This window comes from Hyla sarda, chromosome 2 (assembly GCF_029499605.1).
Source record: "Hyla sarda isolate aHylSar1 chromosome 2, aHylSar1.hap1, whole genome shotgun sequence".
In the NCBI taxonomy this organism is placed as follows: domain Eukaryota; kingdom Metazoa; phylum Chordata; class Amphibia; order Anura; family Hylidae; genus Hyla; species Hyla sarda.
In genome coordinates this window covers 216,915,177-216,937,063 of record NC_079190.1, presented here as the reverse complement: position 1 = coordinate 216,937,063, position 21,887 = coordinate 216,915,177, and the positions used below count along the sequence as shown (strand labels likewise).

At 43.1% G+C, this 21,887-nt stretch overlaps 1 protein-coding gene across 7 annotated transcripts in view; it reads left to right on the top strand.

Moving 5' to 3' along the window:
- NF1 (neurofibromin 1) overlaps nt 1-21,887 on the top strand; it is a 241,565-nt gene that overhangs the window by 1,974 nt on the left and 217,704 nt on the right. For all 7 annotated transcript variants that reach the window (XR_008888649.1, XM_056556350.1, XM_056556349.1 and 4 more), the window contains exons 2-3: nt 20,258-20,401; nt 21,786-21,869. Coding sequence is in view for 6 of the 7 variants with exons in the window: in XM_056556350.1 (XP_056412325.1) it covers nt 20,258-20,401; nt 21,786-21,869 (228 nt within the window). In the remaining variant the exon portion in view is untranslated. The remainder of the gene's footprint in view (nt 1-20,257; nt 20,402-21,785; nt 21,870-21,887) is intronic.

The following is a 21,887-nucleotide window of genomic DNA, read 5'->3' as shown; positions in this document are numbered from 1 at the left end:
GGTGAAACGAAAAAAAAGCATTGTGAGACAAAATTGAAAACAAAAACGCTGTTTTGTAATTTTTGGTGGCTTCCGTTTCTACACAGTACATTTTTCGGTAAAAATGACACCTTATCTTTATTCTGTAGGTCCATACGATTAAAATGATACCCTACTTATATAGGTTTGATTTTGTCGTACTTCTGGAAAAAATCATAACTACATGCAGGAAAATTAATACGTTTAAAATTGTCATCTTCTGACCCCTATAACTTTTTTATTTTTCCATGTATGGGGCGGTATGAGGGCTCATTTTTTGCGCCGTGATCTGAAGTTTTTAGCGGTAACATTTTTGCATTGATAGGACTTATTGATCGCGTTTTATTCATTTTTTGATGATATGACCAATAAAGCACTATTTTGGACTTTGGAATTTTTTTGCGGGTACGCCATTGACCGTGCGGTTTAATTAACGATATATTTTTATAATTCGGACGTTTCCACACGCGGCTATACCATATATGTTTATTTTTATTTACACTGTGGTTTTTTTTTATGGGAAAAGGGGGGTGATTCGAACTTTTAATAGGGAAGGGGTTAAATGATCTTTATTCACTTTTTTTTTATAGGGACCTATAACACTGCACACACTGATCTTTATCATTGATCACTGGTTTCTCATAGGAAACCAGTGATCGATGATTCTGCCGCTTGACTGCTCATGCCTGGATCTCAGGCACTGAGCAGTCATTTGGCGATCGGACAGCGAGGAGGCAGGTAGGGACCCTCCGGCTGTCATGTAAGCTGTTCGGGATGCCGCGATTTCACCGCGGCTATCCCGAACAGCTCCCTGAGCTAACCGGCATGCTTTCACTTTAGACGCGGCGTTCAACTTTGAACGCCGCATCTAAAGGGTTAATAGCGCGCGGCACCGCGATCAATGCCGCGCGTTATTAGCCACGGGTCCCGGCCGTTGTTAGATACGCCGTGGCCCCGCGTTATAGATCGGGAGCGGACACATGACATTCCAGTACGTCATGTGTCCTTAAGGGGTTAATAAGATGCACTAGTGACACTGTCTAAAGGCCATTAATTAGCTTTGACTCAGAAAACTGCATCAAAAACTTCAATGGCCATTTTCTGAAAAATGCTGTGTGGGAAAACTAACCTTGAGACTGGATTCACACATTGAAAAATACAAATAAAATAAAAATGCAGGTATAAAAAAAACTGCAGTTTTTTTTTATTTTTATGAATAGCATGTTCCATCATAGTATATGGAAAAGCGTCCATCAGTGCTCACAATGTATAAGTAAGGGTGGGTTCACACCACGATTTTGCTATACGATTTCATAAAAAAATATGCAACCGTACAGTAAACCGTGCCCATAGACTTCCCATTCAAAACCGTATGCACCATAATGTATACGGTTGTCTCCGTTTTTCAAGCCATACGGTTTTTTACTTACAGAAAAACTGTATTAGGCTGGGTTCACACCACGTTTTCTTAAATACGGTTCCCGTATACGGTTTGGAGGAGAGGGGCGGGGCTTAATCGCGGCGCCCGCACTCAGCCGTATTCGGGAACCGTATTTAATGCAAGTCTATGAGCCGACCGGAGTGAACCGCAGCCTCCGGTCGGCTTCGTTTTCGGCCGTATGCGGTTTCCCGCATAAACCGCATACGGACGAAAACGAAGCTGACCGGAGGCTGCGGTTCACTCCGGTCGGCTCATAGACTTGCATTAAATACGGTTCCCGAATACGGCTGAGTGCGGGCGCCGCGATTAAGCCCCGCCCCTCTCCTCCAAACCGTATACGGGAACCGTATTTAAGAAAACGTGGTGTGAACCCAGCCTTAAACCGTATGCGTTTTTTTTTTTAACATGGGAGTCAATGGGAACTGTACAGAACCGTTTGTGCGTACGGTTCCATCCAGTTTTCACCATACGGTTTTTGACTTTCCAGTTTTTTTCTTGGGATTTCAATTAAACTTGTGAAACTTTATTCATAATGGAGTGAAAAGTTCAAAACGTATACATGTAACCAGACATCATTTTTCAACCGTGTACAGATAAAAATTTGTACACACATTTTGATACAGTTTAGTCAGGTTTTGAGGAATGCGTCTTTTTTTAATCAAAAACCTGATACAGGAACTGTATTGCAAAAACGTAGTGTGACTGTGAACCCACAGTCTGTAATTCCAATACTTGAGTTATGGCTGTGTCTTTTTTGTTTTTTTTTAAACAATAGGGCCCAGATTTATCATGTGAGAGAAAAAAATAGAGGGATTTTCCCACAGCAACCAATCACAGCTCAGGTTTCACTTTACCAGAGCTCGTTAGCTTAGCTGTGATTGGTTTTCTTTCACACAGGTTGATAAATCTGGGCCTTAGAGTTTTTTTTTTTTTTTTAACTTGTGCGGAGTAGCAGTGGATCAGTCCGCCATAGCTTCCAGTCAGGTTGCTGCTTCTTTCATTTTTCAGAGCACTTTTGAAAAAAAATTAAATCTAAAATCTGGTTGCTATGGGCAACTGCTCTGTTGTTTTTCTGCATCAGGTTTCAGAAATCTCCCCCAATATGTGCACTGATGATTGCTTTTCCTTAGACTTTTACATTATTAAATAAAAAATACTGCCATTTTTTATGATACATTTACTGCTGATTTTTCTTTTTTGTTTTTTTTATTTTACAATCTGTGAACTCGGCGTAAAATGTTCTCAGACATAGTAGTTGAGATGCACTTTTTCCCATATGGCAAGAACCCAAATTGCTGCTAGTACAGGTAGGGGCCTTAAGGTGTATTCACACATACTGCAAATCAAATGTGTGCAGTATACTGTATTTTAAGCTGTTTTCAGTTATTTAGTTTACATTGAAATCTGCAGCTTCAAATCCTGTGCATCAAATATGCACAGGATACTGTACATGTGATTACACCCTTAGGGTACGTTCACACACGCTGATTTTTTTTTTAGCGGGTTTTCCGCTGCGTATTTGAAAGTGGGCGGGCTCTTCTCGGCTGTCTGCAGCCGATTTTCCGCGGCGAAATGTACACTGCGGAAACTCCGCCGCAAGCCCCATTGAAGTCAGTAGGGACTGTGGCGGATTTTCCACAGCGTAAATTCCGCCGCAAAAAATCTGCTGCGGACAGCCGAGAAGAGCCCGCTCACTTTCAAATACGCAGCGGAAAACCCTCTAAAAAATCCGCGTGTGTGAACGTACCCTTATGGTCTGTTCACACGTACAGTATTCTGTGCAGATTTGATACACAGGATTTTTTGCTGCCGATTTCAATGTAAACTGAACACAGCTTGAAATCCTGCGCATCAAATCTGCGGAGAATACTGTACATGTGATTAGACCCTTGACGGGGTACTCTGGTGGAAAACAATTTCATTTCAAATCATCTGTTGTCAGAATGTTAAACAGATTTGTAAATTACTTCTATTAAAAAAAATCTAAATCTTACTTCCAGTACTTATCAGCTGCTGTATACTAGAGAGGAATTTGATTTGTTATATGCAGTCTGACCACAGTACTCTCTACTGACACCTCTGTCCATGTCAGGAACTGTCCAGAGCAGGAGCAAATCCCCATAGTAAATCTCTCCAGCTCAGGACAGTTCCTAACATGGACAAAGGTGTCAGTAGAGAGTAATGTGGTCAGACAGAAAAGAACTCAATTTCTGTATTATACAGCAGCTAAGTACTGTAAGGATTGAGATTTTTTAATAGAAATCTATATCTATAAAACTCAACGAATGTCTGTATGTATGTATGTATGTTCCACATAAACTTTCAAACGGCTAAAGATATTAACATGAAACTTGGCACACATGTTACTTATATGTCAACAGCAAACATAGGATAGGTGATTTAACCCTTACTCACCCCCATTTGCCAGGGGCGGGGTTTATGTTTAAAGTCCCATGCAAATCAATGGGAAATATATGTTACTGCATAACTTCCAAACGGCTGGAGATATTTCGATAATACTTGGTCACATGTTACTTATATGACCACTTAAAATATAGGATTAGTAAATTTAACCCTTAACTACCCCCATTTGTGAGGGTCGGGGTTTTTGTTTAAAGTCCCATGCAAATCAATGGGAAATGTATGTTCCCACATAACTTCTGTACGGCTGGAGCGATTTCAATACCTGGTACACGTATTACGGGTCGGGATATGGGGTTGGGATATGACAACAATATATGAGGATGGGATATGAAGTCAAAAGCTTCCTCCTTTGTTTATTTTCCTCCCCAACAAGGATTAGGAAGGAAAAACCGGGCAACGCCTGGTACTCAGCTAGTAATTTATAAATCTGTATAATTTTCTGGCACCAGTTGATTAAAAAAAAAATAGTTACCCCTAAAAATAGAGTACCCCTTTTAAAAGTCAGTAAGGTCAATAATATGCCATTGGTGTGTCAGGCAATGTGTTTGACACTGTTGGTTTGATTGTTTTACAGTGTTGTCTAAATTAATAGAAAGGTTGAGAAAACTGCGTTTTTACTGTTATTTTTTGCCTAGTATGTCAATACAGGAATATCAAATAACAGTAAATGTACTTTGTGTTTGTAGTGTTTAGTCATACCCTGCATTGTGTGGCCACATGTTCTTCCATCAGTTGCTGCATACTTGTTGCTACTTACTCTTCTGTATCTTTTACAATTCTGACCTTAGAATTGTCCATAATTCCTCTTAGCTTCATGTCTTGACTGCTGTTTGGCAAGGGTAGCACTTCAATGCCATGTGTCACTTCATGACCCATGTGACATAGATACTGTAACACCATAAAACTGTGCTAAAATAGTTTTGCTAAAATATTTTTATGGATCAAAAATTGCTCATAAGGTCAGTGTTAGCACAACATCTGTCAGCTGAATAGGAAAGAAACTAATGGGCAATAAACCATGGTTACCCACAAAAGTACAACTACTCAGGATGGATGTCTAAAGAATCACAGAGCACCCAGCAGAACGATGCAGGGCTTGCTGGAACAACATGGAGTTCTGGACTTCTAACTCAACAGCCTGTTTAAAGGGGTACTCCACTGCTAGACATCTTATCCTCTACCCAAAGAATAGGGGATAAGATGTCTGATAATGGGGGGCCCCCCACGATCTCCCGCAGCACCCGGCATTTTAATAAACTTTCTGCGGCAGTGGTCGTGACATCACGCCCCTCTTGAAGTCATGCCTCGCCCACTACATTCATGTCTATGAGAGGGGGCGTGTTTGGTTAGCGCAAAATTATTTAAAATAACTCATCTTTGCTTTTGTATTTTTGGTTTCTTATGAAGATTATGCATGATGATCAGGTTTCAGTAATGAGAGCATCATCCAGTGTTCTGAGCAGCAATTACAAGGAGGGGAATTTATCAAGCTTTTTAGACAGCTTATTCCTTCTAAATGTCACCGGAAAAGTCGCAGGCTGGTCCTGTGCGACTTTTCCTGTGACATTTCATTTAGGCTGGGTTCACACTACGTTTTTGCCATACTGTTTCCAATCCGTTTTTCTAAAGACAACCGTATGGCAAAAAAAACGGATGGAACAGTATGGAAAAAAGTAAACCGTATGCGTTTTTAAAGAGTATACTGTTTTTAAAAGTGCATACAGTTCCGTCACTTTTTATAGGAAAAAAACCCATACATTTTTGAAAATTTTGTCCATTTTTAATGGGAGGGGTCTTGGGTGGGGACTTTAGGATTCAAATGCGCATGTGCAAAGTAAAAACGTATACATTTTTCCCGTATGGAACCTTATACATGTGCGTTTCCCATTGACGTCCATGTTAAAAAAAAAAAAAAACGTATGCGGTTGCAGTACGGTTTTTAAACCGGAGACAAAATTGTGGTCAACCATGGTTTTAGGTCCGGTTGTAAAAGCGCATACGGCGCAAAAATGAGCCGACCGGACCGAACGTTTCACTCCGGTCGGCTCATTGAAATGAAAGACATACGGGAGCGCATACGGTAACATACGGGAGCGCGAGCTTTTAGCTCCCCCCTGCCGTATGCGCTCCCGTATGGGACAAAACGTAGTGTGCACCCAGCCTTAAACTGTTTAATTTTTAGTACCACAAAGTGATCTGATTTAGATCACTTTGTGCAGTGGTCACTAATTTATCATGTGCGACTTTTTGCCAACAGCATATGGCAGTTATGTGTGAGAGGAGCTATGAGTGGATGAGGCTGGACACCCCCCCCCCCCCCCCTCAGCACTCCAGGCTGCACTTACTGTGTTCGGACTTTGGTCCAAAGTCTGTGTATGATTTGGGGGAAAATGTGCTCTTGAGCTTTTTTGAGCACAAATAAAACATAGAAAACTTATTTTTTAAACAAAGTATATTAGAAATATTTTTCATTTACCATAAGGAGTGCAATAGCAAAAAAATAGTTTTAATGAGAGTGCCCATTTAACTGAACACGGCAGTAATGTGAATGAGGCCTTATTTCAGCTTGGGCACACTGAGGGAGGGGGAGATTTATCAAAACCTGTCCAGAGGCAATGTTTCTCAGTTGCCCATAGCAACCAATCAGATTGTTTCTTTCATTTTTGAAATGGCCGCTGAAAAATGAAAGTTGTTATTGGCTACTTAGCAACTTTTCCTCTGGACAGGTTTTAATAAATCTCTCTGACAATGTCGAACTCTAAGAAACCCTATGAAAACAATCATTTTACTAGATTTTCTATTATCACATGTTGTAAAACGTGTATTAAAAGTATATTTAGTGTTACTTGATGTGTCTATATTGAGATACAAGACCAAAAACAAAACTCTGTTTTTTGAAACATTTTTATTTTGGCCAACACTACTCCAATGATCAAGCAGAACACAGACTGACAAACACTAGTATTATATGTAAGACCTGGCCTGACACACGTTTTGTGACATGGGCCTGTGATTGGGCCTGAATTTGTGACCCATAATAAAGACACAAAATTGTATCTTAATGCCAGCTTAGACTTGAATGTCATGTGCACGTGACTATCGCCTGTGACATATCCTGCTATTTTGTCTTTTTTTTGTGTGCTGTGGGCAAATACTAATTCACATGCGACATATAGCCAAATCCCACCCCAAAATAGTTGTGTGACACTAATGCCATAGCAAGTTGCTGAAAAGACTAGAGCTACATGACGACTTTGGTCTCAATAGTAAATTGCGTGCTGGAAATTTGCTACCTAAAATCCATTAAGTTTTAATTTTGGTAGCTTTCATGTCGAGGCCATTTTTTGTAAGTGATTCAGGCAGCATGCTAATGAGGCTAAAGTAGTCATCGTGGCGTGCGGCATTGCGAAGTAGTCACAGTGTTCTGGATTTGGATCACGTTTGACAGCCCGGGCATGTCCCTGCTCTTCACTGAAATCTTGCACAGGCCCAGAAGCGACGATATCTCTGGGCATGAAGCGGCTTATGGGCTAGTGCAAGACTTCAGGGAACAGTAGCTGTGATGTCAGTCAAGCCTGAGTAGGCGGGATTACAGACTGAGATGCTATGACTACTTTGTCATGCCACATTCCCAGATGACTACTTAACCTGTTAAGGACATTGGGCATACAGGTAGTCCCTTGTGTCCTGGTACTTAAGGACCAAGGGCGTACCTGTACGTAGGGGTGGGCGGTATATCGGTTCATACCGAATACCGACATTTTTTGGCTGCACGATATGAATTTTTCCCATACCGCAATACCGGTTGGGCACTGTTCTGCTCCCCCCCAATTATCAGCCCAGCAGGGCACTACTCACATATGTCAAGCACTGCCCTCCTCCTCTTTGTTGGGCGTAAGGCCGACGTAGGTAAGTTAAAGTTTATTTTCTTTATCTTTTGCAGCCCGGGCATAGGGATACAGCTTACAGCAGTGGTCTCCAACCTGCAGACCTCCAGCTGTTGCAAAACTACAACTCCCAGCATGCCCGGACAGCCGTTGGCTGTCCGGGCATGCTGGGAGTTGTAGTTTTGCAACAGCTGGAGGTCTGCAGGTTGGAGACCACTGGCGTACAGGGAGTTCCAGCGGCCCCCAACAAAGAGGAGGAGGGCAGTGCTTGACATATGTGAGTAGTACCCCGCTGGGCTGATAATTAATTGGGAGGGAGCAGAACATTGCTCGCGGGTCACATGATTTTGGGGGGGGTGAAATAAATACCGTTATATACCGTGGAACCGCCATAAGTTACAAAAATACTGTGATACAATTATTTGGTCATACCGCCCAGCTCTACCTGTACGCCCTAATGCCTTAAGTGGTTTTGAAGTAAGCACAGGAGCTGTGTTAGATTCAGAGCAGTGAGTATCAGCTACTATCAGTAGCCACATACTCGCTGCTAATGACGGGCAACTGTGAACCTGCTGCTGATTGTCATTTAACCCTTTAGATGCCGTGATCAATGCCAGAGTCTAAAATTAAAGTGAAACTTACTGTTAGCTCAGTGGAGCTCATTGAACCCCCATCGAACAAGGTGATTGCAGGGATTCGGTGAACTAAAATGGCAGAAAGGGTCCCCTTAGCAACCTCCTGCCACCGATCGCCGATCCATTGAGGTAGTCTGGCTTAGGCTGGGTTCACACCACGTTTTGTTATATACGGCTCCCGTATACGGTTGGGAGGAGGGGGCGGGGCTTAATCGCGGTGCCCGCACTCAGCCGTATTCGGCAACCGTATTTAATGTATGTCTATGAGCCGACCGGAGTGAACCGCAGCCTCCGGTCGGCTTCGTTTTCGGCCGTATGCGGTTTCCCGACCATAGGCAAAAACGCGGTCGACCACGTTTTTGCCTGCGGTCGGGAAACCGCATACGGCCAAAAACGAAGCCGACCGGAGGCTGCGGTTCACTCCGGTCGGCTCATAGACATACATTAAATACGGTTCCCGAATACGGCTGAGTGCGGGCACCGCGATTAAGCCCCGCCCCCTCCTCCCAACCGTATACGGGAGCCGTATTTAACAAAACGTGGTGTGAACCCAGCCTTAGCAAGGCTAGATCAGTGGATTGCTGTTCTCACTGTGGAACGCTATTCCTTAGGCATGGCATTTTACAGTGAATGCAATCTAATGATTGCATGTAAAAGTCTAATGATTACATATAAAAAAGGTTTGTTAAAATTATATAAAACCCCCTCCCCTGATAAAAAATAAAATAAAAATAAAATCACCTTTATTTTCGCATTTTGCAAAAAAAACAAAAAAAAATTACATATTTGGTAACCCGTGTGTATTTGTCTAAACTTTTAACATGGGATGTTTATTATCCCTCACAGAAACTTAAAAAAAACAAACACCAAAAATACAGATTTTTAATCGCATCACATATCAGAAAAAAAAGCGATCAAAAAATCCCATCAAAACAAAAATAGTACTGATAAAAACTATAGATAACGGCGCACAAAACAAATTGCCCTCATACATCCCTATATATGAAAAATAAAGTTATAGGGGTCAGAAAAGGACAATTTTATGCATACCAATTTTGTTAAAGGTTTGCATTATTTCAAAATAGTATAATAATAGAAAAACTTTATAAATATAAATTGGGTATTGATACCCGTGAAGAGAAATGAAAATATCGGCATTCACCGGTGTGGCTGCAGGGTCTTCTTTATTGAGACATACTCACATGCGGGGTACAGAAGAGAGGGGGGTGGGGGGACAAGTGGTGGCGACCGAGCTCTAGTTTCGCACACTTGGTGTGCTTCGTCCGGCCAATGGCCGGACGAAGCACACCAAGTGTGCGAAACTAGAGCTCGGTCGTCACCACTTGTCCCCCCACCCCCCTCTCTTCTGTACCCCGCATGTGAGTATGTCTCAATAAAGAAGACCCTGCAGCCACACCGGTGAATGCCGATATTTTCATTTCTCTTCACGGGTATCATGAACTTTGCTTATATTATCTGAGCACCACCTGAGGCATTACAGCTACACCAACTCCCACCTGCCATTCCCAATCCAGCACACTCACGCAGTGCTGCACTATCTCCTATGTGAATTGCTATAAATTGGGTATTGTTTTAATTGCATTGACCTACAAAATAAAGATAATTTATCATTTTATCATATAGTGCACTGCGTGAAAACCAAAGCACCCAAAAGTTGCAATTCTTTCTGCTTTACAGTGCATTTCATGGTGAAATGAAAGATGTCATTACAAAGTACAATTAGTCGCGCAGAAAACAAGCCCTTATATGGGTTTGTAGGTAAAAAAAAACAAGAGTAATGGATTTTAAAAGGGGAGGAGGATAAGATGTCTGATCGCGGGGTTCCCGACGCTGGGGACCCCCGCGATCTCTGCTGCGGCACCCCAGCCATCCTTTGCACGGAGCAACCTTCGCTCCGTGCCGGAAGACTGGCGATGTGGGGGGGGAAGATTCATGACGTCACGCTCATGCCCCGCTTGGGACATCACAGCCACGCCCCCTTTAATGCAAGTCTATGGGAGTGATGTCACGAGTTTCCGGCACTGCACCCTGTGGACCCCTGCGATAGGGGATAAGATGTCTAGGGGCGGAGTGTCCAAAATGGGCCATGTCCTTAAAGGGGTACTCCACTGGAAAACATTGTATTTCCTCCTCCTCTTGACTACTAAAAGCCTTTATATGACGTCATTAATGGTCCTAATTCTAGGCCTCAGCTTTCTTACGGTGGGGCTAGCATAAGGCAAACAAGGGTCTCCCCTGAAGAGATAATGGAAGCTCCACTGTCAGGGTGAAAGCTGGGCTCTTGCTCTAACTACCTGTAGCAGAGAATCCTCTCCTTTGACTAGATTCACATGCTGCAGTCAGTCATGACCACTGCATCTGGGGAGTGTTAATGCGCTGCTTACCCCAGTTTACCACCAACATGCTCCCCAGGGCCTGTAAGTTTCAATCGCAGCCATGAATCTTCTATAGCACTAGTGCACTGTATTATACTAACAAACTGCAGCCCCTGTCAAAGTTCCCTTCTGGGCCTATTTAAAGGGGTACTCTGGTGGAAAACATTTTATTTTTTTAAATCAACTGGTGCCAGAAAGTTAAACAGATTTGTAAATTACTTCTATTAAAAAATATTTGTCCTTCCAGTACTCATTAGCAGCAGGAAATTCTTTTCTTTTTGAATTTCTTTTTTGTCCACAGTGCTCTCTGCTGACACCTCTCTCCATGTCAGGAACTGTCCAGAGCAGGAGAAAAACCCTATAGCAAACATATGCTGCTGTGGACAGTTCCTGACACAGACAGAGGTGTCAGCAGAGAGCACTGTGGACAAGACAAAAAAGAAATTCAAAAATAAAAGAATTTCCTCCGTAGCATTAAGCTTCTAAGTACTGGAAGGATTAAGATTTTTAAATAGAAGTCATTTACAAATCTGTTTAACTTTCTGGTACCAGTTCAAAAAATAAATAAATAAAAATAACCTTGAGAGGGGTACTCCACTGGAAAACATTTTTATTTATTTATTTATTTTTTAAATCAACAGGTGCCAGAAAGTTAAACAGATTTGTAAATTACTTCTGTTTAAAAACCTTAATTCTTACAGTTCTTTTCAGCTGCTGTATGATCCACAGGAAGTACTTTCCTTTTCTTTTTGAATTTCCTTTCTGTCTGACCCCAGTGCTCTCTGCTGACACCTCTATCCATTTTAGGAACTGTCCAGAGCAGGATAGCTTTGATATGGGGATTTGCCCCTACTCTGGACAGTTCCTGCACATTTTCACATGAGCCCCAAATTGATGTCAATAAAAAGTGCACATTGTCTAAAATAAATAAATTAAATAAATAAATAGAAAAAAAAATATATATATTCTGTGTGTGTCAGTAGTAAAAAAAAAATAAAAAAAAAACAGCACTTGGAAATTGGCCATTTAGTGAGTTAAAAAAAACCTCCAGCAGAAATAATTGAAAAACAATGCAGAACTTTCCAGCAAGGAATCCTATGTGGGTTCTGAATCTATGCAAACTGTAGGGTCTCTGGGTTTCAGTCTGTTTTTATGATGCATGTGTGAGACAATGCTCCAAAATGGTGTCTCACAAGTCCCAACCCGAAAAAATAGTGTGGGTAGGGCTGGGCGGTATGACCAAATATGTGCATCACGGTATTTTTTTTTTTTTACTTACGGCGGTTCCACGGTATATAACGGTATTTTCACCCCCCCCCAATCATGTGACCCGCGTGCGGTATTCGGCTCCCCCCCCCTCCAAAATCATGTGACCTGCCAGGTGTTCTGCTCCCCCCAATTAATGATCAGCCCAGCAGGGTACTACTCACAGATGTCAAGCACTGCCCTCCTCCTCTTTGTTGGGAGCCAACGGCGATGGAACTCACTGTACGCCAGTGGTCTCCAACCTGCGGACCTCCTGTTGTTGCAAAACTACAACTGCCAGCATGCCCAGACAACCAACGGCCAGAGCTTCTTACATGACAGTGGGCTCAGCCTATCGCTGGCCGGGGCAGGACATTGCTGCGGCTGGTGATAGGCTGACTACTGTCCGTCGTTCCAGTCCCCAAGCGTAAGGCCCCGACGTAGGTGAGTTAGTTTATTTTCTTTATCTTTTGCAGCCCGGGCATAGGGATACAGCATACAGCAGTGGTCTCAAACCTGCAGACCTCCAGCTGTTGCAAAACTACAACTCCCAGCATGCCCGGACAGCCGTTGGCTGTCCGGGCATGCTGGGAGTTGTAGTTTTACAACATCCGGAGGTCTGCAGGTTGGAGACCACTGGCGTACAGTATAGAGTTCCAGCACCCGGCGGCCCCAACAAAGAGGAGGAGGGCAGTGCTTGCGGTGACATATGTGAGTAGTACCCCACTGGGCTGATAATTAATTGGTGGGGGAGCAGAACAGCGCTGGTGGGTAACATGATTTGGGGGGGGGGGGGGGGCAGAACAGCGCTGGCGGGTCACATATGATTAGTTCCCCGATGTGGGGGACAGCACTGGGCTGATAATACATTCCTGAGGGGGAGGGGCCCAACCGGTATTGTGGTATGGGGGAAAAGTCATATCGTGCAGCCCAAAAAATTCGGTATTCGGTATGAACCGGTATACCGCCCAGCCCTAAGTGTGGGTTTGACAATAATAAATCCCCGTGATTGTTTTTAATATAACCATATTACACAGCATGTCCTGCCCCATGCTGCATATATATATATATATATATATATATATATATATATATTGTATGTGTGTGTATATGTATATGTATTTATGCTACAATTGTAGGTTAGTTTTTAGATGTGAACATAGCCGAATCTTAATCATTTGGATGGGTGGATATTTCTTGGTCCTAAATTGGTCAGTATAGCCTTGTGAATGATGTCCCAACGTCATGCTCCTGCAGTAAGCCTGCATTGTCTATAGCAATCATAACCTATAGATCAGTGTTTCCCAACTAAGGTGCCTCCAGCTTTGGCAAAACTACAACTCCCAGCATGCCCGGACAGCCTTTGGCTGTCCGGGCATGTTGGGAGTTGTAGTTTTGCCACAGCTGGAGGCACCCTGGTTGTGAAATACTGACCTATAGAGATAGGCTCCGAGTGGACAGCACCATCCAGCAGTGACCAAACAGGCAACACTTTGTTTATGCCGACCCAGCAAGCATTCTTCCGCGGTCACACACCAATTGGTTTTCCATTTAATTGAGTTAACTGAAATGTTTCTTTGTTGAAATGAGCTGGACAATGATTTTGTTGAGAAGAGAGGGAAAAAGGCAGGAAAAGCACAGGCAGAGACTGTGAACAGCTAAAAGTTGTGATGCCTTACCAAGGATGCAGTAGAAGAGTATAGATTGCAACATCTGAAGGTCCACAGTTTGGAGACCACTGGTGTAGACTATAGTAAATGTGGATGGGGATACCTTTGTTTCAACATATTTAACAATTTAGGGCTGTGTTCACACTAGTCATAATTTCAAACCTGTTTGACTTAACCCCTTATGGACCAAGTCCATTTTCACCTTAAAGGGGTACTCTGCCCCTAGACATCTTATCCCCTATCCAAGGATAAGATGTAGTGCTGGGCGGTATACCGGTTCATACCGAATACCGGTGTTTTTTCTGTACTATATGAATTTTTCCCTATACCGCAATACCGGTTGGGCCCCTCCCTCCTCTTATGAATGAGCTGCAGCGCTGTCCCCACATCTAATTGTGTTCCCCGCAGACGCTGCTCTCCTTCTCCTCCTGTTAGCCGCGGCGCTGGAAATGAATGAGGTTGAATGAGTTGTGAGCTGCAGGCGCAAGACTGCTGTTCAGAGAACGGAAGCTGTCCTTTCCCCCTACAAGCGTAGAAAGCCAGTGGGCCGCGGGCGCTGCAGAACTTCTGATCAGAAGCTCTTCAGCGCCCACGGCCCACTGACTTTCAGTGCTTGCAGGGGGAGGTGACCGCTTCCGTTCTCCATCCTGCGCCCGTGGGTCACAATTAATTCATTTCCTCACAGGAGGAGAAGGAGAGCATGATTAGTCCCCAGATGTGGGGACAGCGCTGCGGCTGATAGTTCATTCGGTGGGGGGCGGGGTTTTGGAAAAGAGCAGTGCCGTCATATATGATTAGTTAGTGGTTGGCTGAAGCCATTTATTGTCAATCAACTGTGTTTATTCTTTTTAAATCATAATGGCAACACAAACTACCCAAACTGATCAAAAGTTTACATACCCCAGTTCTTAATACTGTGTATTGCCCCCTTTAACATCAATGACAGCTTGAAATCTTTTGTGTTAGTTGTGGATGAGGCTCTTTATCTTCTCAGATGCTGCTCATTTTTCCTGGCAAAAAGCCTCCAGGTCGCCTAAATTCTTTGGCAGTCTTGCATGAACTGCGTGTTTGAGGTATCTCCAGAGTGGCTCAATGATATTGAGGTCTGGAGACTGAGATGGCCACTCAAAACCTTCACTTTATTTTGCTGTAGCCAATGACAGGTCAACTTGGCCTTCTGTTTTGGATCATTGTCATGTTGGAATGTCCAAGTACAGTAACCCCCCAACATGCGATGGCCCCGACATATGATCAAATCGACATACGATGGCCTCTCAGAGGCCATCACATGTCGATGTCAACATCGTTATACGATGCTTTTATATGTCGGGGCCATCTCATTAATTGCTATCCGACAGCGCAAAATGCTTTAGCTGCTGTCGGATAGCAGTTTAAGCATCCCGGACAGGTTCACTTACCTATTCCTGCTGCTCCGGGTCCACTTCGTGATCCTCCGGCATTTTCTGCATCTACTCCGGGGGCCGGGCCTCGCTTTCCGGCGTCGTTATGTCGCTGCACACGCCGTCCCGGTGCCGCAATGTAATAACGTCACCAGAAAGCGAGGCCTGGACACCGGAGAAGATGCGGAAAAAGCCGGAGGATCCCGAAGAAGACGCCGGAACAGCGGGACAGCATCGGGAGCGGTGAGGACGCGGTCCGAAGTGGCGTGGACAGGTGAGTATAACTTCCTATACTTTACATTGCACGAATCCCTCAACATACGATGGATTCAACAAACGATGGGTCGTTTGGAACGAATTACCATCGTATGTTGAGGGACCACTGTAAGTCCCATGCGCAACTTCCTGGATCATGAGTGCAAATTGTCTGCCAGTATTTATTAATACATTACTACATTCATATTGCCATCAACTCTGACCAGATTTCCTGCGCCTTTTGAAGCTCACACATCCCCAAAACATCAGCGATCCACCACCATGTTTCACAGTAGGAATGGTGTACCTTTCATCATAGGCCTTGACTCCTCTCCATATGTAGTGTTTATGGCTGTGTCCAAACAGTTAAATTTGTCTCATCACTCCAAATGACTTTCTGCTAGAAGGTTTGAGGCTTGTCTGTGCTGTATCAACAAATACTGGTGGACTATTTGCACTCATCATCCAGGAAGCTGCGCATGGGACGTACTTGGACATTCCATCATGACAATGATCCCAATTAAAAGGCCAAGTTGACCTGTCATTGACTACAGCAAAATAAAGTGAAGGTTCTGGAGTGGCCATCTCAGTCTCCAGACCTCAATATCATTGAGCCACTTTGGGGACACCTCAAACATGCAGTTCATGCAAGACAGCCCAAGAATTTAGGGAAATGGGAGGCTTTTTGCAAGGAAGAATGGGCAGCTTTACCATCTGAGAAGATAAAGAGCCTCATCCACAACTACCACAAAAGACTTCAAGCTGTCATTATTGTTAAAGGGGGCAATACACGGTATTAAGAACTGGGGTATGTAAACTTTTGATCATGGTCATTTGGGTAGTTTGTGTTGTGATTATGATTTATTGAAAAAGAATAAACACAGTTGGTTGACAATAAATGGCTTCAGCCAACCATTAACCATGAGTGAAAGAAAAGTTTTTTTTTGTGTTATCATTCATATTCTCTGAACAATGGTTAAGAAGTCATAAATTCTGCAAGGGTGTGTAAACTTATGAACACAAATGTGTGTGTGTTTGTGTGTATGTGTGTGAATATACACACACACACACACATATATATAAACAGTCATGGCCGTAAATGTTGGCACCCCTGAAAATGAAGTATTTCTCACAGAAAAAGATTGCAGTAACACAGGTTTTGCTATACACATGTTTATTCCCTTTGTGTGCATTGGAAATAAACCAAAAAAGGAGGAAAACAAGCAAATTGGACATAATGTCACACCAAACTCCAAAAATGGGCTGGACACAATTGTTGGCACCCTTTCAAAATTGAGGAAAAATAAGATTGTTTCAAGCATGTGAGGCTCCTTTAAACTCACCAGAGGCAAGTAACAGGTGTGGGCAATATAAAAATCACATCCAAAAGCAGATAAAAAGGAGAGAAGTTCACCCAGTCTTTGTATTGTGTGTCTGTGTGTGCCACACTAAGCATGGACAACAGAAGAAAACTGTCCATCTCCAGAGATCTAGATTTGCCTTTGTCCACAGTGCCCAATAGGGCTGGGCGGTATACCGGTTCATACCGAACACCGACATTTTTGTGCTGCACGATATGAATTTTAACCCATATCGCAATACCGGTTGGGCCCCTCCCCCCTCGGGAATAATTGAACGAATGAGCCCAGCGCTGTGTTGTCCCCACATCGGGGAACTAATCACAAGTCACCCGCGAGCGCTGTTCTGCTCCCCCTATTAATTATCAGCCCAGCGCGGTCCCCATCGGGGTGAATACTGATGTCACCCGCATGCGCTGCCCGCCTCATCCTCATGTTTGTTGCGGCCGCCGGCGCTGACACTCTATACCAGTGGTCTTCGACCTGCCGACCTCCAGATGTTGCAAAACTACAACTCTCAGCATGCTGGGAGTTGCTAGGAGTTGTAGTTTTGCAACATCTGGAGGTCGGCAGGTTGAAGACCACTTCTCTATACTGTGTGGTATCCCTATGCCCGGGCTGCAAAAAATAAACAAAATAAACTTTGAGGCTACGTTCACGATTTCTTCCAACTTGAGTACACGATTTTTATAGCTTAAAATCGTATGAAATCGTATATAAAGTCGGATCCATTGACCTCCATTAAAAAATCGGATCCATTACACACATTCGATTTGATCCGCATGCGATTTCACAAGATTTTTGTTCGGGTCTGAAATCAGGGTTGACCACGATTTCAAACCTGAACAAAAATCATACGATTTTAAGTTATAAAATCGTTTACTCAAGTCGGATGGAGAAATCGTGCTGTGAACGCAGCCTAACTCACCTCCCGTTGGTCCGATACCGGCCTCATCTGCTTCCTAGTGAATGGAACGTCGGACAGCCGTCAGCCTATCACCAGCCGCAGCGATGTTCCGCCTTAGCCGCTGATAGGCTGAGCCCACTGTCATGTAAGAAGCTATCAGCGGCCGAGTGGGGCATCACTGCGGCCGGTGATAGGCTGATGGATGTCCGACGTTCCGGTCCCTAGCGCAAGGCCGACGTCGGAACATGCGTGAGTTTATTTTGTTTACCTTGTGTCTGCGCCGGCGGCGGCAACAAACAGCACGAGGAGGGCAGCGGGGGCAGCGCTGGGCTTATAATTAATTTTTGTTGGGGGGGGGCAGAATAGCGCAGCCCTGGGCTGATAATTAATTTGGGGGGGGAGGAAATACCGTTATATACCGTGGGACCGCCATACAAAAATACCGTGATACGCAGATTTGGTCATACCACCCAGCCATAGTGCACAACATTATCAAGAAGTTTGCAACCCATGGCACTATAGCTAATCTCGTGGACGGAAGAGAAAAATTGATGAAAGGTGTCAACGCAGGATAGTCTGGATGGTGGATAAGCAGCCCCAAACAAGTTCCAAAGATATTCAAGCTGTCCTGCAGGCTCGGGGAGCATCAGTGTCAGCACGAACTATCCGTCGACATTTAAATGCAATGAAATGCTATGGCAGGAGACCCAGGAGGACCCCACTGCTGACACAGGGACACAAAAAAAGCAAGACTACATTTTGCCAAAATGAACTTGAAAAAAAAATCCTTCTGGGAAAACATCTTGTGGACAGAGGAGACCAAGATAAAGCTTTTTGGTAAAGCACATCATTCTACTGTTTACCGAAAGCGGAATGAGGCCTACAAAGAAAAGAACACAGTACCTACATTGAAATATGGTGGAGGTTCAATGATATTTTGGGGTTGTTTTGATGCCTCTGGCACTGGGTGCCTTGAATATGTGCAAGGCATCGTGAAATCTGAGGATTACCAACGGATTTTGGGTCGCACTGTACAGCCCAGTGTCAGAAAGCTGGGTTTGCGTCCGAGATCTTGGGTCTTAGGTCTTCCAGCTGGGTTTGCGTCCGAGATCTTGGATCTTAGGTCTTCCAGCAGGACAATGACCCCAAACATACGTCAAAAAGCACCCAGAAATGGATGGCAACAAAGCGCTGAAGAGTTCTGAAGTGGCCAGCAATGAGTCCAGATCTAAATCCCATTGAACACCTGTGGAGAGATCTTAAAATTGCTGTTGGGAAAAGGCGCCTTCCAATAAGAGAGACCTGGAGCAGTTTGCAAAGGAAGAGTGGTCCAACATTCCGGCTGAGAGGTGTAAGAAGCTTATTGATGGTTATAGGAAGCCACTGTTTTCGTTTTTCTTGCAAAGGGTGTGCAACCAAATATTAAGTTAAGGGTGCCAATAATTTTGTCTGTTTGGTGTGACATTATTTCCAATTTGCTTTATTTCTTCCCTTTTTTGGTTTAGTTCCAATACACACAAAGGGAATAAACATGTGTATAGCAAAACATGTGTTACTGCAATCCTTTTCTGTTAGAAATGCTTAACTTTCTTGAAAATTTTCAGGGTTGCCAACATTTACGGCCATAACTGACCAACTAGATATATATAGATATATATATATATATATATATATATATATATATATATATATATATATATATATATATATATAGATATATATATCTATATAGATATATATAGATATATATATATATATATGTATATGTGTGTGTGTGTATATATATATATGTATATGTGTGTGTATATATGTATATATATATATATATATATATATATATATATATATATATATATATATATGTATGTATGTATACTTTAGTGATCTGGTCTGGCCCTGCAGGGGGCAGGGCTTAGTCACTCCACTTCGCTAGGATGTGGAGTCACAGACAATGAATATGTAAATTGAGCCAATGAAGCCCCACCTGCGCGGTTCACTGAATTCAGCAGTGGATCTTCTGGGGGACATATCTCAGGACCTACTGGACATATTTATGTGACCCTCTCATTGCACTCGTGTTCAGTCACACTATAAGCCAGTGTATAAGGTTTAGTGTGGGTGAGCAGGCGGACAGTTTTGCAGAATGTGTAACACTACTACTTTTAGTTTCAGCTATTGGTGCAACCACAACTCCGGATAGAAATGTTGTGGACAGTGCAGATTGTGTGTGAAGTTGCAGCTCGGCTGCATTGAAGTGAAGGGAGCAGAGTTGTAATACCACACATAACCTGAGGACCGGTGTGGTTCTATCTTTGGAAGTAAATTAGCTCTGTTTTTTATTGCCGCATAGAACATATCCCATTTCTGCAGCAGAACAGATGAAATGCGCTGTGCAGGTGTAAATACACAACATGACCTCTGTGTGAATGAGGATTTTTGCTATACTTTTGCATATCTTTCCAGAATTTTGGTGTCTATTATGCATCACAAATTTGCAGCGTGTGTACATTGCATACCTGTAAGCAAACGCCTATCTCTTAGTTATTTAGCATAACATTTGCAGTTCGGATCATATTCCAGTCTGTTTTAATGTCCAGACTTTAATGTCTTCTCTTCCACAGCTTCCAATTAAAGCCGGGCAGCAGAATACACACACCAAAGTCAGCATGGAGCACAACAAAGAGTGTCTCATAAACATTTCAAAGTACAAGTTTTCTCTGGTCATAAGTGGGCTTACACACATCTTAAAAAATGTAAACAACATGGTAAGTACCAAGCCAATGACTGCACTGATGGTATTGAGGTTATACTTGGTGTGATATACAGCCATTTGTGCTAGCCATAAGTAAGCCTTTATATTTGCAAAAACCTTTTATATAATGTAGATAATAACTTTACATCTATATTTGTAAATACATTGGTTAAAAAATGTGTAATAGTTTGGAGTGAAAAAAATGCTGTTTCTGTGCAGAGTCAAAATAAAGTGGGGGCAGACAAGCAGGGCTCTTTGCACCCAGGCTCTATGACATGTTCCCGGCTCACACAGCGTCTTTGCGGTGGGGGCGGGGCGGGACATTGTCGGATTATCGGCAAGGTAATTGCCGATAACGTCAAAAAACGTGAATATCGGCCGATAATAGCGGCCAAACCAATAATCGGTCGATCCCTACTTTGTAGTAATTTTTTATCAAATGTGAAGTGACAAAAATATGCATTTCTGGACTTTGGTATTTTTTTACGTGTACACCATTGACCATGCAGTTTAACATTATATCTTAATAGTTCAAACATTTATGCACGTGGCAACACATTTATAGAATTCACTTTTTTTTTCCCAACTTAAATTTTTTTTTTTTTACTGTTTTTTAGTCCCTATAGGGAACTATTACTTGCAATCATTAGACTGCATACACTGTTCAATGCTATGCCATTGCAAAGCATTGATCAGTGTTATCGGCACTCCATTGCTTCGATCAGATGGCAGGGAGCCAGCTAGGGACCTCCCGCCATCCTCTCAGCTAATCGGGATGCCACAATTTTGTGGCAGGGAGCCGGATCAGCCCACTGATTTTTGTTTACGCTGTTCACAGTTCAGAAAAAAGCTTGGCTCGGGGCACACTGATATTGTGATCCAACACGTTTATCAGGTAGATCTGCCTGCCACTAGTTGAGCCTCCCCGAGGCAGATCGCTTAATGGCACATTCAAAGCCCTAGTAAAGTCCTCCAGTTGCCATGGAATACAGTTGGCACCCTGCAATCAAGTTACAGAGGTGCTTATCAGGCACCCGACAGACGCTGCACCTGTCATTGAACAGTCACACAGCTTTTCTGATTTCAGTACCATAACCACGCCAACTGTAGTTTCATTCTCTCTTCCATGATCAGGATCTGCATTCTTTCATGTTGGGTAGGCCTAGAGCCGTTGTAAGTGTTCATACACATTGCAGTAACCGCATGTGGTAACCCCGAGCTCCTTTTGTGGTTGCTTTAATATGTTTGGGCACCATTACCATGTAGAGCTATTCACTCATGCCTATTTCCTTTACAGTTGCTTTTCACTACAAATTCCCTTTTTCAATGCATTTTGTCCCCACAGTCTGTGCAGACTTTGGAAAATAATCCATTTTCTCAATATGTTTTTCTTACAGAGGATATTTGGAGAAGCTGCTGAAAAGAATTTATATTTGTCTCAGCTGATTATATTGGATACACTGGAAAAATGTCTTGCTGGGGTGAGTATTTAGAGTCAA